A 16,922-nucleotide genomic window follows, 5' to 3' on the forward strand; every position below is an offset into this window, starting at 1 on the left:
CCAAATAAGAGAAGTCATGAATTATGTACAGATTCCATTAAAAATAACTTCTCTAATGCCCCAGTCTTACAGTGTCAATTGAAGTTGAAAGTTTACCGCTTCAAAAACTAATTTTTGAGAAAGATCTCACTCAATTTAAGGTCCCAGGCTTTGCTGTCTGTGAAAGTTATTTTGCTTCCCCCTTTCCCTGCACTTCCAAAATCCACCAAGTGATGAAGCAATGTGCAATTCTGTCTCCCTCTATTTTACTCGACATAGTACAATCGAAAAAAAAGTTGAAAAGACAAGCAATGTGAATGACCAACAGCAAGAAGTATATGACAATCCTTCCATAAAAGCCAGAGCAGGCTGAAAAATTCTAGAAGAAAGAACCAAAATGCCAAGGTTGATATCAAGTTACCAAGGGTGGTATCATTGCCCATTTTACCAATTCACTTAAATAGGAAATAGCATTTCACTGTTCTTACTTCCACAACAGTGTAAGCTGATGAGACTTGGTCTCATTTACAATAAACAGCAGATATCGTTTTACACAATACGCAGCTCAGCTGTTAACTACTTACTATGCATGGCATAAAAGATAAACCACCATGTCCTTGGGCTCAAAACCAGAAGGAATTCCTGGAATAAAGTGTCATGGAAGTTTCCTATGTCTAGAAAATATCTAACTCAGGATATTTCAGCCATATATTATAGATGTAGTGTTATTTCTCACTTGAGAAACTTCAGGTAAATGTTGCAATGTGCTTACCTACATCAATTTTTTTTCCCTGACAACTGTTGTTGGCCATTTGCCTTCTGGCCAAATCTACCAAGACCAATCTCATGTTCCAGCACAAGGTTTTGTAGGAATGAAACCTACAGTTGTCCAGGCACATCAAACCCAAAAGTGCTAAAAGTATACTTCAAACTTTTTTCATAAAAGCTTATTAACAGACCTCTCTGCAAAATACTAAAGAGGAAAAGATTTTTCATTTCATGGCAAAGACTCATTATGCAGTGCAATCTTGACTGGAAAGTGTCTGTTCTATCTTTTTACTCTTCTCCCTGCAGAAAAAGTTAGAGTTAAAATATTTTAAGTCAGGTGTATAGATAAGCCATGGAAAATATTTTTTAAAGTATTTTCTGCTCTGGTTCCATTTGCCATTTTGAAAGTATTCAGGTTCACCATTGGAATAAGTTCAGAGAGGAATTTTACGGTTTTTAAACTCTCACCAAGAGTCAAGGTGCACTCAGAAACCGCTGCCTCTAAACACTTAAAGAAAACAACACACCAAAAAAAACCCCTACAAAATTTCTCATCCCAGTAGAAATCAGTAATTATGGAAAGACAGTCTTAACAGGTAAGTTTCTTACTGAGCTAAGATCAGATATACGAAAAAACCCCAGCAGAATCCACAGCACTCAGAGCTGAGTCCTAATTTCATTCACCTTTGCAGCAACACTTAACAAATACGTAACCCTCTCCTTCCCCCACAATTGCGTCCAATTGTCCTTACTTTCTCTCCTCATTCTGAAAAGTTAAGAAAAACTCTTTGTATCTGAAATCAAATACAAGGAGTGGAATAAACCAGTCTCAACACAAGCAAAGGATAAGAGATCCCTGCACCTAAGTCCTTTATAAAAGCAAAGATTAGAACACTGTATTTATCTCAACATTTATCACAAGGTTTGTTCTTAATTGCTATTTCTGTTTTAGTACAGACTATTCTTTTTCTTCAAATTTCCATTATCAGTAATTTCAGTGACTCATGCAGAAACAAGGAGCAACAAAACTCTGGAAAAGTAGCTGTCAAAATGGAAGTAAGTCTGTTAAGAAAGATTTCAGGCATCAAAACACTATTGCTGTCTGCAAACTCAAAAACATACATGCAAGTAAGACAGAGAATAAAGAGATACAGACATAAACACATCTGAAAATAGGCACACCTCTCATTTTTCTATCATGTTTTTGTTTACAACAACTGTACAGCAAATCCAGCTCAACAAGGGCACATCAGAACCTCCACACATGCCCTGTGCACACGACATTGGTCTAAGTGGGCTGAAATGGTGAATTCAGTATGCACAGGTAGCTTGTCATATATGCAACGTACACTCTGAGCTACTGCATCCAGAATTCTTTCTGTCCTTATGCTACACAACCTTGCAGGTTTGTTTCAGTCACTGAAATCCCCCAGAGGTCAGAGATATGTTCAGGTTAAAGTCTGCATTACTATGCAGTGGGCACTCACTCAAAATTCCAGACACAGGGTCAGATCACTGCAGTCACTGAAACAGGTGGCTTTCTGTTCCAACTGAAGGAAACTATCACCTGTGCCATACCCTAACTGTACACAAACACAAGGATGGCTTCGGGGCTTTTTTTTTTATTTTTTTCCTGAGCCACTGCTTCTCTCCCGTCCCTTACCCTTCCTCTTTTCTTTTCAACAGTAGAATAAATATGATTGGAGCCCAGTAAATTGACTGATTATGGAGGTATTCAACTCTATTTCTTCAAAAAGAGTTGACTTTTCCTGTATTGCTCTTTTCTCTCTATTGTTTACATTGGTATAGCAATTCTTCCCATTCTTGTCTCTGACAAAAGAGGTCCACACTATTATAGTTTCTGTATTTTACCAACTGCATTTATTGAAACCTGCTGATTATTTTTCTCTCCAAGGACAGGCTTTCAAAACAGGAAGGTCTAATTCAGTTTTAAGGTCAGATTCCAATTCTCTCCATTACCAATAGCAACTGTGTGGGTTTTTTTTTCTTCAAGCAATTCTTACAACTGGCCTGTCTCCACGACTGATCTAGTTGAAAATTAATTTTTTTTTCTTTTTAGATCTTTTCACTTGTAAACTGGTGCACATTGAATGTACAAGGCAATATGCCCCAATGCATTCATGAAGCAGTATCTTTTTGGTGAAAGACACTGACAGTTTTAAGAGCAGGACCTCATTTTGGAAGTAGATGAATCTTTTTTTTTTAAATCATGTCACATTGCCTGAAAAACTTTGTTATAAACAACTAATTCTGCTCTTGAAAGTTGTTAAATAAATAAATAAAATAAATATTAAATTTTTTATTTGATTTAGAAACTCCTTTGTCCAAAGTCTGTATCTTCTCAGACAGCAATAAGGAAATCAATTCCACTTTCTGCTGCTCTGCAATTCTTACAGCTCTAAAACAGTTTTGTCACAATTATTTCATAACTGAGGATGAAATATAAGAAATGTATCCCAACTGCAATATGTATTGCATTGCTCATGCTGCATGAAAAAATTCTTTTTTACCACCTGAATAGCAAATTAGCAAATACAATTACAGAACTGATTACAATGCTTCAATATACTATATGAAGTATACAAAAGTGGTGGGCAGAGAGAGAAGTGCTTCATTTTCCAGGCGTATCAATAGGACGTGGTAAATTCATCAAGACTGAAGTACAGCTGCTGCTTAAAACAGAGTGCCAAAAACATCACACATTTTGGGAAAACTGATCTGCATAAACCAATGAAAAAGGTATCCCAGCTGCTTTTGGCTGCCACAGTTAACTACCCTTCAGAATTCCTGCTGTGCACACTGCGATGACAGGTCTTTTGAAGCAACTCTGCCACCAGAGGAGAAAGTTATAACTGATTTCACATAAATAAATCAAGCTATGTTTTAATGATGCGGTTAACCTTTAATAGAATTTGGGGAGAGGGAAACTTCGGGGTTTTTTTTTTCTCCTAAACAAATACAGAACGAATAATCTAAACATTAGAAAAGTCAACTAACATATACAACCACAGTTCAGACGCTCACTATGGGTTTTGAACTTGTGTACAATTAAAGTTCTGAGGCAGCAGCTTTCACAAAATCAAAATGGGCTATTTTAAAGACACAGTTGAACTCCAAGTAAGATCAAAGCTGTCTGTCACCAATCATGAAAATACTACTTCAGAACTGTACCTTTATAAAGCATAATAAATGTTCCTGGAAGAAATTTTGTTCTAAACCCTGTAAAAAGGGAACAAACAAATGAGACAATGGCAGCAGTACACTTTCATGAGAAGACTGGGCAAGGCAAGCCAAACTGCAGTTCAGGACTGTGCAGGCAAACGACACATATGGTAGATGAAGTCAGGACAAGTCAGGCATTAAGAAGCCAGAAATACACAGAAAGTCCTGTTAATGTTCTGTGGATATAAAGCATAGGTATAATTCAGCTCATGCTACAGGAGGGTATGTGAAGGTTGCTACTGGCCTTCCTGAAACCTTCTCCATGCTGAACACGCTCAGCTCTCAGCTAAATGACAGCTCAGCCCCAGCACAGCAGCTTCTGTGAAACTTCCCCCCTTCCTCCATGAGTTTGTGTTCTCCACAGCTCCCGTATGGCTTCGAGTTCTCATTCTCCTCTTCAAAAACTCCTCAAGACTAACATCTATGTACTTTGGCCAGCTCACTGTCCACAGTACCCTCCTGGCTGTAGTGACCTGTTCCTGCTGTTTTCCCAGATCCCAACATAACCAGTTTGCAGAAGAATCTCTCTTCCTCCAAACCCCTGCTTTAATTTTTAAATGGACGAGAACCTTTCCTTCTCCTCTCATAAGTCAATCCAGACAGGAACACGAATGTCATCCTAACGCAATCTTATTTTTTCCAACTTAATTTTTCCCTCAAAAATTATTTTTCTACTTCATAGTAGCACGTAAGATCTAAGGGTTTTGGGTTTTTTAACAAATACATCCTGAAAATAATATTAACTACATTAAACCCTCTACCTCTGAACTGTTTTTTTCTTTTCCTTAGTGCAAAGAAAAATGATATGCATATAAAATTTAACCCTTCATTATTTTCACTGTAGCACTATACAAATTAATTGAAACAAAGAAAAAGAACTGAACATGGATTAATTCTTTTAACATAAACACTTCTGAACTACATTAAAAACAAAAGTAGCTCTGCCTTAGAAGAAAAAAAGACCTAATACAAAAAATGGGGACTATATATTAGTTCTGCAGACATTCAGTCATCAAGCCTATTAACATGCACATATGAGGAAGAGAGAAGATGAAACTGTAAAAGTTTTATTGAAACTGCAGTGCCATAGGCAGTAACTAAAAACCTAGTTCAGGAGAAGATATCATTATGGAAAGGCAAAGCTAACTGCTTATGAACTCTTAGTAGTATTTATTCATTCATAAATGGAAGTCAATTGCATGGAAATTTCCAGGTGTTAAAAGCTTCGCTAAGTTTTTAGGAGGTATTTCCATTCCCACTCCAGTTATTCAGGCAAATGGAGTTCATCCACAACTCTCCAGTAAAAATTCACTTAATGTCACAACTGAAAACCAGTATTTGAAAAAGTTAAGAAGTAAAACACAGAAACATATAAAAAGTTACTATCTTAGGGGAAGACTTTTACTATGGTATAATGTGCAATATAGCAGACTTATGGTTGTTGAGGGAGCCATACATTTGAAGTTCCAGACTTCTGTAAGTTGAAAATGTGAGCAGTAATGTTACAACATAGCAGTTAAATGTAGTAAAAAGGATAAGAAAATTAAAAGAAAAGGAAAAATACTCTCTTTATGCATTTATAGTGCTGGTAAAACAGTATTTTCCTAGATCCCATTTCAAAACCTGAGGGCAACAACCTTAACGATACATTAAGAACGCTGGCTATAGCTATTAAAATAGAGATTAAAAAGAGTTACCATCTTCTTTGACTACCTAAACTTTAACCACCTCCATTCTAGTTGTCTTAACAGATGTAGTCTGTGCATCTGACGGATCTTTGAGAAGAACCGTGAATCCCAATGACTTAAGAGACACCAGAGACTCAGGAGCCATTATTATAAACACAGCTGAGAAATAATATGAAAAGAAATTGGAAAGCATCACAATTCCAATTCTGCAAAAACATATTACTAAGTGATGTCTGTCTATCACAATACCAGTTTGAAGCCAACAAGCATTTAGAGCCACCAATGTGTCTTAGTGTTTCAGATTCCTGTTGCAACTTAACATGAGCTTCACTACAGTCAGTAAGAAGAGGGATCAAACCTTTGTACAAAGGACTACAGCCCAACATATCAACACTCAGCCATCTTACCTGTGACTTCCATTAACTGATGATTATTCTCCACCAATCATAAAGAAACTGGAGCCCTACATCAAATTTGTGGTGTATGAGTTGGCATGATCAGCACTGCCCTCAGTTTTGTCATCTAAGCAGAACTCAGACAGCCAAGGACTCCGCATTGGGCACTATCCTAGCATTAGAATTGTCAAAAATAACACCTACCCTAATGAACCCTAAACGAAACATCCTCCTAAATTTTTCCTCAACTTTAGGATACTTTAACACCCCAGCACACCATACTAGCACTACAAAATCACTACCCATCAGACAAAAAAAATTCCCTTCCACTCAATCGACCTATCCTGATACAAAAAAATGGCCCCTTATCGTAAGATCTCTGTAATTACAAGCTGCATAAGCTAAAGAGAGAGTAAGTGGTAATGCTGCCAAATTTTTTTCTACTAATTATACATTGGGGTTTATATTTTTGTAATGTTTTTCAGTTGTTTAGAAATTTTTTATGTTATGTGGAATTAATAAGTTGTATCATAACCTTGTTCAATCAGTTAATTTATGGCAAATTATGTCTACATACTGTCTTCTAATATGAAGAAAAGCAGCACGCTCATTTAAACTAGATTTCGTAACAATAACAGCATATCTACAGAATGTCAGTAATTCTATTAATACTAATAATCCCCTTAGAAAACAAATGCTAGAACTAACAGGCCAATTAACTCACTTAAAATGTCCAGGAATTTCAATTCTCTTTGATTCATATGGACTCATGGACTTCTTTTCATGTGAAACGAGAACTGCCAGAAGCTGAAGCTCTCTGAACTGGCAAGGAAGGAGAAACCCACCCCATTCCAAAAGCACCTTTTTAAAGTAGTAAGAAAATTTTACTTTGTACAACAGTAGTCTATTCCATTAATATATTATTCTCATTAATAACTATTTTCATCAGTACATATTTAATTTTATTACATTATTAAAATAACAGTTATGGGAGTGTATTTAGCAATATTATGTGAGCAGTTTTGTAACAAACAGTTTTTGAAAATGGTTAGATCACATATACAGTACATTTTTATATTTTTACAAGTATAGGGGATTTGTGTATAAAGGAGTTGATCTTATCCTCATTTTGTAACTGTCTAAAGATAAACATTTCAGACACACAGGATTGTCCGTTCTGCAATCTGGAAAAAAACAATGTGTGAACCCGTATATACTTGACCCTAGCACTGCAAAGTTCTGTCTGCTACAGGAATAAAGATTCAAATGATATACTTCCATTTTTCAACAGCAGACAAAACTAAGTTCTTAACCCATAACTTCACATCTTTACTACTAAATCACTAGTGAAATGTTTTATTTTAGCTGTCATTTTGCCTCTTGGCACATAAGTCAGTTTTGTGAACAAACTATACAACAACAAAATTTAAAAACAAGAACAAACCACCTTTCAAAAAGAAGAGGGACCTATTTATATCATAAACACATTTAAGAAGACCATTCTTTCCTATGTCTCACATTATAAATCTTACCAAAAGTGGAATATATTTTACCAATTTAATAAACACTGTAGTCATTTCTCTTCATGGTCCTAACTGTTACATTTAAGAAAATGACAAAACAAGTGTTTTCATGCCTTAACTACATGTGTTCCTAATACCACCAACACATAAAAAGGGAAGCATCAGATATCATGAAATAAAGACCATTCTTTCTCTTTAGAAAAGGCAAAACTGTTAAGTATTATAAATTAGGAAAAAAGTCAGAGGAGTAACTTGATGAAATGAAAAACCTTATTCTACATAGAGAATTGACCAAATTGGACTGTTAAGACCTTGAAGTGAAAAACTTAACTATAATGCTGAAAGACTAACAAAAAAAAATCTTTTAGCTACTTCAAAAACTTTCCCTCTGAAGTAAGGCTTCAAAGTCCTATTATAAAATATTGAATAATGAAATCTGCCAAGTCTTTATGAGCACTGAACAGTATGTTTCAAAACTAATTTCACAATTGAAGTGTCTGAAAGAAACACTCTAGAGGTAAAAAGTTCTTCTAATTAATATACAGAACATAATTACGATGTTCAAGGAAGGCTTCTCTTACAAAAATTTATATAAAATTTACAGTAAACTAACATTTTATCTTGAAATGAAACAGTACAAAAATCTAGATTTAAACCTTTTCATAAATCTACCTTAAAAAGTTAAGTAAGAGTCAGTATCAAGAAACTAATGATTCTGAAGTTACTGATTGCTTAAGTGTTAAATTACTTCTCAAAATAAATCCAGAAAAACATTATTTGCTTCCAGGGAGCTAAACACTTTCTTATTAATTTCCTAACACTGGCTGTTATTACAAACCAAATAAAGTCCTGTATTACGCATGAGAAAATCTACACAGTTTCAGATCTGAAAAGTCCATGTTCCTGTTTTACACGTGTAATGGAGAGAACCTTTAAAATCCCTACCTTCCTGTTAATAACCAGAAGACACCAGAAAGATTCCAGAAATGGCACCAAGTGAAGCAGAAAATGAAGTCTGGTCAAGTACATATACACAAAGCTGCTCCCTTGGTTTCAGGTAATAACCAATAGCAGAGTGCCATAGATGGAAACTAATTCACATTTTAACCTAAAAATCCTCTTTCTTTTAGTTAATATCCATTGATGCATCCTTACCGAGCTTCAGGTAACAACACAGCATATTCATGTGGTGAAGTAGTCTCTGGGAAATTGGAGAGAATTGCCTGTCTGTGTGGAAGTAAGGCTGATCCATGGAAAGTGAACAAAATTTCCAGGGCTCTGACATTGCTTTCCTAAAGAACAAAACAGTAAGTTGCAGAATTAGTCTAAGACTGATTTAGACTAAAAGTGAGCAAGAAATGTAAACTTAGGTCATACAAAAAAGATTTAATTTTTAAATTTTCTTTAGCAACAAAGAAAATAAGCTCAGGGTCACAGCATTCATTTATTTCAAAGTCACCCCCAACTCTTAAATTCCCACTGAAATTCAGCTAAGTTCAAAGCAGGGAGGGAGAAATACTTAAGTGCAAACAGCAATACCAAAACAACATTATATTCTAGTAAAACAAAAAATATTAATAATGAATAGAACTATACTAATAACAGCCAATAAATAGCATAATATAATAAAAATATATTAATAATATTAATACCCGAGCGTAAGTTCTTGCTGAGAGTACAATATTCTGATTTCTGAACTTCTTGAAGAATTCTCCATCATAATGCTGCTCAGCTGCAAGAGGCCCTCCAAGGATTTCCTTAAAAAAAAAAGGACAAGCAAGACTGCTTTTTATGCACAATTTACAAAAGCATCAAAAAGACTACACATTTCTTTATCTTAGGATGAGTAAGTATGAGCCATTGGCTGAAAAGCATGCTGGTTTTTGTTTCAGTATGAAAAAAACAGATGCATTTTTGCTTGATAAGCTAAGACGACTCTGCCTTATTTTAATTAGAGCTTAGACAGTATTAGTTACAAAGAGATGTGGTAAAAGCCCTAATATGAGGGTGTGCAGTGCCAATTGCAGTTAAAATATAAAAACTTAGCAAAATACTGTCTGACATTCCAAAAACTTTCATTTTGGTAAGCTCATGGAAGAAAAAGATTCGTTAGAGAATCTGAATAAAATCTGCCATTTCGACTGACTGGCAAATCACAGTAATCCTGCATGAACTCCACATCCCATGTTGTTGCATGACTGAATTTCCTGCAGGCACAGGATGTTCAAAGCAGGCTTCTTCCGAACTACACCTCTCAAGATTAGAAGCCAGTCATCTGAAACAGTAAAGCAGGAGAAACACAGCTGCTTGAACAGAAAATGTCTTACTTTTCTCCAGTGACAGACTATAGCATTTCAAAGACTATAAACATTAATACTGCAATCTGTTACAAAAAAGACAGGATGATGTGATGAAAAAGTTATAGGTATACCTGCAGTTTGAGAACTCAAGAGAACTCACCTCATAGGTTTCAAGGCGATCAAGGTAAGTTAACAGCTTGAGCCTGCTACGGCAGAGTTCCTTCTGCTCCAGTGTTAGCCTGTGTTCAAAACAGGAATTTTCACCTTTGCAATTAATATTGTATACCACATGTGCATGAAGACCAAGGTTATACACTTTAATTACTTTGTGCACTAGAATATATCAAGAAATTAAGTAAACCGAGAACTTTGACACAATATAATGCCCATTAAAATTTAAACCACTTTCCTATTAGGAAGAACATGCATGAGAGTAATTACATTCTTGCAACTGTGCAATTATTATAAACCTGTAACTCTGAATAAAACACGGCCTAACATTTCATTTACTTTGAGAAGTTTACTGATAATAGCAGTTCTTGACGCTTCTTGGGCTCTTTTTCCTTTCTAGGATCCATTTCTTCATCTGGTGACAAAAAGTCTTCATACGGAACTTCAATGTCCACCTCCCCCGGTAAGATAAACCTGGAATACAAAACCAACAATCTAACCAATGACAGTGAAAAGAAAAAAACCCAACAAAAATATATGATGAACTAATTTTGGAGAGACATACTAACACAGCTTTACATTCATGTCTAGACTAAAAATCTACACTTTTATAGAAAAATACTGAGTTTTGCTGTTGTAAACAAGCAGACACTCATCACAAGCCAACAAGAGGCATCACCTCTTGTTTCCTCCCTAAAACAAACCAAAACCAAACTTGATAAAAGTTTATAAATTCCACAGGTAGCAGTGGGATTGGCAGCAGATCTACAGCAAACAATGGTAATAGGTAACTGCATAAAGAAAGAACAGCCTCTTCTATTTCTACCACCAAGAACAGAATATTATGGAGAATTATCTCCACCATGTCTTGCTTCTGCTTAATCACTACAGATCATGACAATTAAGATATACAACAAAAAGCATTGATAGGGTTAGTTGCAGCTTCCAGAAATAGCAAGAGAAACAGATTCTCATAGAAAAATAGTGACACCATTAAGTTCTCTATGATGAAGTTATAGGACATTCAGAGAAGAGGGAAAATGCAGTACAAAATAAATAGTGATTTCCCTTTTTGTATTTTACATATACACATTTACATTTAACATTACATTTTATGTACATACAAAAGTAAGAATAGGTACCTTGTGGACACCTTTAGAATAGCCTGATTCAAAGAATTACCTTTCTTTATTTCCTGCAAAAGCTTCTTAGCATTTTCATTAGTAGTTGATATAAAAAAATTTAGCAAATTACTAGAAATTACTTTATACACCATTCTTTAAAACAAAAACAAACCAAAAAATACTCTTATCAAACCTGCCACCATCTTCTCCTTTCCCTATGGCCACAAGGGCCTCCAAGTCTGTGCCTTTCAAGCCGTACTGAAGCAACTTCTTAGCAGCATCTACATTCTCTGGAACTCTTTCCAAGCACTCATGAAGAACCCATGCACGTTTCTTAATTTTGCTCTGTCCAAGAACAAGAACAAAGACATAATGTTATATGGTTCACTCCAAAGCAACAAAACTAGAGATGTTTAAGTCTTCTGATGTATTTCTTCCAGTCAAGAAAATATCAAGTTCACCTGATGACTGACAATGTGAGCCAACAAGAGAGATGAGAACGCAAAAAACATAATTCCCTCAGGTGGATGTGAGAGAAAAGGGCACAGAAATACCAAGTGATTTAGTAGAACTTTCAGAACAACTGAAACAGAAGTTATTATTTGTACTTCCTAGTTAACATCATACTGCTTACAATAAATAAAATGTGATGGTTTGTGAGTAAAATGCATTTTTATAAACCAAGTGTATTCCACAACAGCACTAGATATTTTCAGTATCATGCCAGTAGAATTCTATGACAGAAAAAGACACCAGAGTTACAAAATACACTGCCCTTATCTAACGATCTTCAGTTCACATTACAGACCAGATAAAAAATGACTACTTGTAAAAATCTTATTTTGACATTCAATTAATAACTGATTTGAAAAAAAAACAAGAATGAGATTATATTTCTCTTTTTCTCTTGGAATTCTTCTTCCTATAGCACCATTAGGTTGTGCAACTCTGACACCACCTGTTGCTGAATTAGAAGTCTTCCTTCCAAGTCAAAAAACTCCCATGTTGGATTCTACTGAAAAGCTCTGGTTAAAGGTTGCGGAGTTCACTGTAAATTTTATTAATCAGACTTTGCTATATAGCTACTGATACCAACTTGACCTTCCCAAACCATTTTCTAAAATACTTGGAAGTTATTTAAACGCTTTATATTTCCAATTATTATTTGTCGTTTGCCAAGCAGCAATCCACTGCTGCATGTGGAGGATAGAGATTACACTACAGAAAGCATGCTGCTGTGACTGAAAGTTAGAAGATATTCCAAAAGACAGACTTGCATTAACTTCCAAGGTTTCCAGATCAGGCCTTCAGTTAAATTAACAATATTACTCCCTTTCACATGATATGAAGAGGAATTTGCAGGACAGTTCTCCAAACTGCCACCAATTTACACTGCATAAATTAGAACAAAATTGAGAATTCAATTGCTGTGAAGATAAAAAGCCTAGAAGTCACAAACAACAAACCCACCAAGTAGTCTTGAATTGAAGCGACATTAACAGCCGACTTCCTCCACTGTCTCTGGTACACAAGATCAGAATCGAGGCCATATGTTTGAGCTAAAGACAAAGCTTCACCATATTCTTCATTATCGATCTAAAAAGCAAACACACGAAAATGAAAGTCATCTGATTTCCATATTAAACAATCAGTTAATTCCCTGTGTTGAAACAAGTGGAGGGATGATTACTGCAGTATGCTTAAGCAGGTAGGAAAGAGACTGGTACAGGATACAGATAAGTAAGACTAAAATCTGAGATAAGTAAGACTAAAATTTTTAAGACTAAAATCTGGACACCTCTAGAAAATCAGATACTTTCCCTCAAAAAGAAGGAGGAAGTTATTTGGGTAACCAGTATGACACCAGCACTCCCTGGAAACTTTGAGTGGGCTGGTTTACCATGAGAACAACTGAAGTGGCCTTGACAAAGTAGTCTCTACAACAGTCATAAAAATTAAGAAGTATCTCTTCAGTAAGAGTGAGTCACAACCCGAACTTGTATGTCTGCCTGAAAAAACATGCAAAACATTCACATCAGAGTGCAAGTTAACCCATTCCCTGGCCAATAACGTGCTAAACTGATTTCATTCAATACATTTGCCAGGTTTTTCACTATTTGTAAACACTGACAGGAGTACAGTTCCAAGTCTGGCCAAGTCAATGATGCACAGTGGCTTTTAGTGACTTCCAAACATCATCTTATTACAATCAGTATACTGCTAGTTTTAAACAATGATCCCTTTGATTAGGTGACGCAGTATACTGTCAATTAAGAAACTCTTAGAAGCATTCTGTTAAATATAGTAGGAAATAAAAGTAAAGTAAAAAGTTCTTTCTAAATAAAGCTGATGAAGAGCAATAGGACCTTTCCTTCTAAACTTACTTTTCTCTGGTACAGTTCCTCTGGAGTCGTGGATCTCAAACTGACAAGGCGGAAATTCTTCGTAATAGTACGTGGTCGTTTACGTGGAGGAGCAAATCGTTCCATTTCTGTCACAAAGTACAGGCCTTGCTTCAGGTAGCTGAAGTATCTGTCCTTAGCAGAAGTTTCATCATCTGAGTCAGAGTCATCTTCTTCCTCATCTTCATCACCAGGCCTGCTCTCCAAGCGCAATCTTTTTGGAACAAGTTTTATCTCACACTGCACAGAAAATATGAACAAGTAGCATCCACCTAGTACACTTGAACTAGTTTGGTGAGGACTGAATACATCTCCAAGTACTCCAAATGTCAGAATCAACATTCTCCTTCCCATTCGCCTTTACACCCTTTATATCTCGGTTTGCTTAACATGCTCCACAAACCTCCACTGTGTCTGTCTCCTGGATCTGAGGCTCCATTCCTCACCCAGTGAAGTAGTGAAGCCTTTATAATAACCTGCTATTACACTAAATGTCCTGCACCACCCCAGACAGGACAGAACTATGGAGACATCTTTGTACACTGTTCTATAGCTTAATGTAGCACTCAGGAGTGTTTTCAACTCCCAGCTATTCAAAGCAAGGTTTTCTGTTCAATGTAATCTCAGACTACATATTTCAGCTATACATATTGGGGTCCACAATAATACACCTTTCCAAAAACATACACATGAGCTTTGGTATGTACTGAGATAGTCTGATTCCAATATTAAATTTTTCTTTAAGATGTTTAATACCTATTTCAGTGTAAGCTTTAGAAAAGAGTAATTTTCTTAGTTTCAAAGGAAATGTATTATTAACTTCTCTGTATTCTACTCCTTCCTGGTATCTTAATAAACAAAAAAGTATCATTTAATGGTTCTGTCTTAATTTAAACATGTTCCTCATTTCTTTTAAATATACTCCCTCTGTAAGAGGCATGTCTTTCAAAATGGAAGAGGAATGTTTGCAGTGTTCTTCAAGTGCACTAACATACAAAGCAGCAAAAACTGTCAACACAAACTGTCTCCTGCTGCAAGATTTCTCTCATTGCAACTCAACCTTCTAAGATTTTTGCCTCTACGCCCCAGAGTTATTTGACAATCAAGTTTTTATTACAACAGTTAAGTTCTAGCAAGTTCAGAATTTCCCTGCAATGCCTACCTAGAGATAAGGAAAAAGAACCACTTGTTCTATTACTAATAACAACTTCTTTTTATAACCACCCCCCCCCAGGATGACATATAAAAAAGCAAACCACTGTACTGCATTGCAAAAAGGTATCTGTTTATGCACATTCCTCACCTCCAGACTGAGAAATCCTCCATCATGAGCTGAAGTGACCTGAGGAGAACTCTCAAACCATTCACATGACTTTCCCAGTAAGTTTCTTAACGTCTTGACTGATGATACAGTCAATGCACCAGAGCAGCGAGCCAGGATGACAGAATTATCTGCCCACCAATTTACATCTATCAATGGGTAATAGGATTCTTTATCTAAAACAAATAAGAATGCACCAGAGAAAGAAAGATCACTTGAAACTCTAGATAAGAAGACTTCCATTACTAAGAGATATGGCCTAATTTAACAAACATTTACTATTATATGTACAATCTTGATTCACTAAGTTTGTCTTTTATATCAACTACATTTTACTAAATCATTTCTGTATTAAATAAAGTTGTTGAGAAGAAAAAAAATTCAAAGACATATAAAATTTATTTGGAAAAAGAATTCACAGTAAACTGATTTACTTGTACAAAATATGACAAATTTTAGATATTTGATAAGGACCTACTTCAATACTTATCAGGCCATCCTTGACCTGTCAACAAACCTAATACTAATGAAAATCAGAAAAGGTTACACTGTTTTGAGGACAAGTGACAATTATGGCTCCTAAAACAGCCTAGAAGATGAAGTTGTTAGGAAGATTAAACTAACAAACCAAATAAACAAAAGTCTAGAGGATGGAAGCTGTGGCATTTGCAGAATTGTCTTGATTGTGGTAACTGGATGTTGGGATAAAACATTCATCAGAGAGTTGGCTCAGTTTGTTCACTACATGTCACTTTCCCCTTCTCTGATGAAAACAATATTTCCCCAAACAGCACTGAGAAACAGGTCAGCTTACCACTTTTCTACTTGTGCTTAGTCAGCAGCCTACCCACGAAGGTCAGATGAATTAACCCAAAGATGGAATCACCAAGAAAAATAGTACAAAGAAACGGGGATCTTTTAATAAGATAGATGTATACAAGCAGTAGCAAATGGATCATGGAATTGCTATTGATCTCTGCACCCTTGGAACAGCCATGCAATAACCAGCTGCTAAATGGCGACACACAGTGGCCTGAATTTTCAGAGAACAGACTGACATGAGACAAATCTAGTCAGAGGAAACAAAACCCTTTGGGTTTAGAATTTTAAGCCAGTATCTTTAAATTACATTAGCTTTCAAGATTTATTAGACATTCACAGAAAGAAAAAATTAAATCCTGTACCAACTGAAATATCATTTTCTTTATAGTTTTGGCTACAAAAGCATTCCTAAGACAGAACTTAAAAACCCCCTACTGTGACATTCATTTAGCTATTCCATACCACAAATTCTGATCATGCATACAATTTTAGCAACCATTCTGACTAAGATTTAACTAAGCCATTTCAGATCTTTGTACATTTGTATTACTATTTTTACGTACACAACGGTATAAAATAATAATCTAACTGTACTGCATACCTTTTATTTTCTTTCTTTTTTCACTAGAGAGTCTCCAGTCTGGGTTGAGTTCATCATAGCCTGGCTAAAAAAAAAAAAAAATTGTGAGAAAAAAAAGGATTATATGCAAGTAATTGTAACACAGAATCTGTTTATTTACTCTATTGCAATTTTTCAATTTATTGCTCTATTGCAATTTATTTTTCAATAAAAATGCTCCATATAAATTCAAACTCTTCCTGAACATAAACATACAGCTCCTGTAGGATCACTGTACTTTTCTCCAGAGAATTAAAAAAAAAAAAAAAAGAAAAATTAAAAAAAAGGTAAAATAGACTTCTGGATTCCTAAAACACCATATTAGAAAATATGACTGCCACGAGACCTGGTCTGGTCAGCATTAAACAGTAACAATACTCTAAATATTTCTGAAATAATTGCTCTCCAGCAATCAGAAGGCAAGTGTTTGCTTTTCCCGTCAATATACAGGACTGCAGACATACAAAAGTATCTCCAAAACAGTCATCCTGTTTGCTCTGGGTAGTGGTCCTGGTAGTGTACTGGTCCAGACCAGCACTGCAAGTATTTTCTCTGGTAATTTTCTTA

At 35.5% G+C, this 16,922-nt stretch overlaps 1 protein-coding gene across 1 annotated transcript in view; it reads right to left on the bottom strand.

The window, feature by feature from the left end:
• NBAS (NBAS subunit of NRZ tethering complex) overlaps positions 1 to 16,922 on the bottom strand; it is a 161,043-nt gene that overhangs the window by 123,001 nt on the left and 21,120 nt on the right. The window contains exons 13-21 of the mRNA XM_050316580.1: positions 16,338 to 16,401; positions 14,897 to 15,090; positions 13,576 to 13,833; positions 12,662 to 12,787; positions 11,385 to 11,536; positions 10,407 to 10,541; positions 10,057 to 10,135; positions 9,249 to 9,353; positions 8,752 to 8,888 (exon numbers count right to left, since the gene is read on the bottom strand). Coding sequence (XP_050172537.1) covers positions 8,752 to 8,888; positions 9,249 to 9,353; positions 10,057 to 10,135; positions 10,407 to 10,541; positions 11,385 to 11,536; positions 12,662 to 12,787; positions 13,576 to 13,833; positions 14,897 to 15,090; positions 16,338 to 16,401 — 1,250 coding nt within the window. The remainder of the gene's footprint in view (positions 1 to 8,751; positions 8,889 to 9,248; positions 9,354 to 10,056; positions 10,136 to 10,406; positions 10,542 to 11,384; positions 11,537 to 12,661; positions 12,788 to 13,575; positions 13,834 to 14,896; positions 15,091 to 16,337; positions 16,402 to 16,922) is intronic.

The sequence above is a fragment of the Myiozetetes cayanensis genome, unplaced genomic scaffold (assembly GCF_022539395.1).
Source record: "Myiozetetes cayanensis isolate MyiCay16 unplaced genomic scaffold, myiCay2020 scf2-11, whole genome shotgun sequence".
NCBI classification, from domain to species: domain Eukaryota; kingdom Metazoa; phylum Chordata; class Aves; order Passeriformes; family Tyrannidae; genus Myiozetetes; species Myiozetetes cayanensis.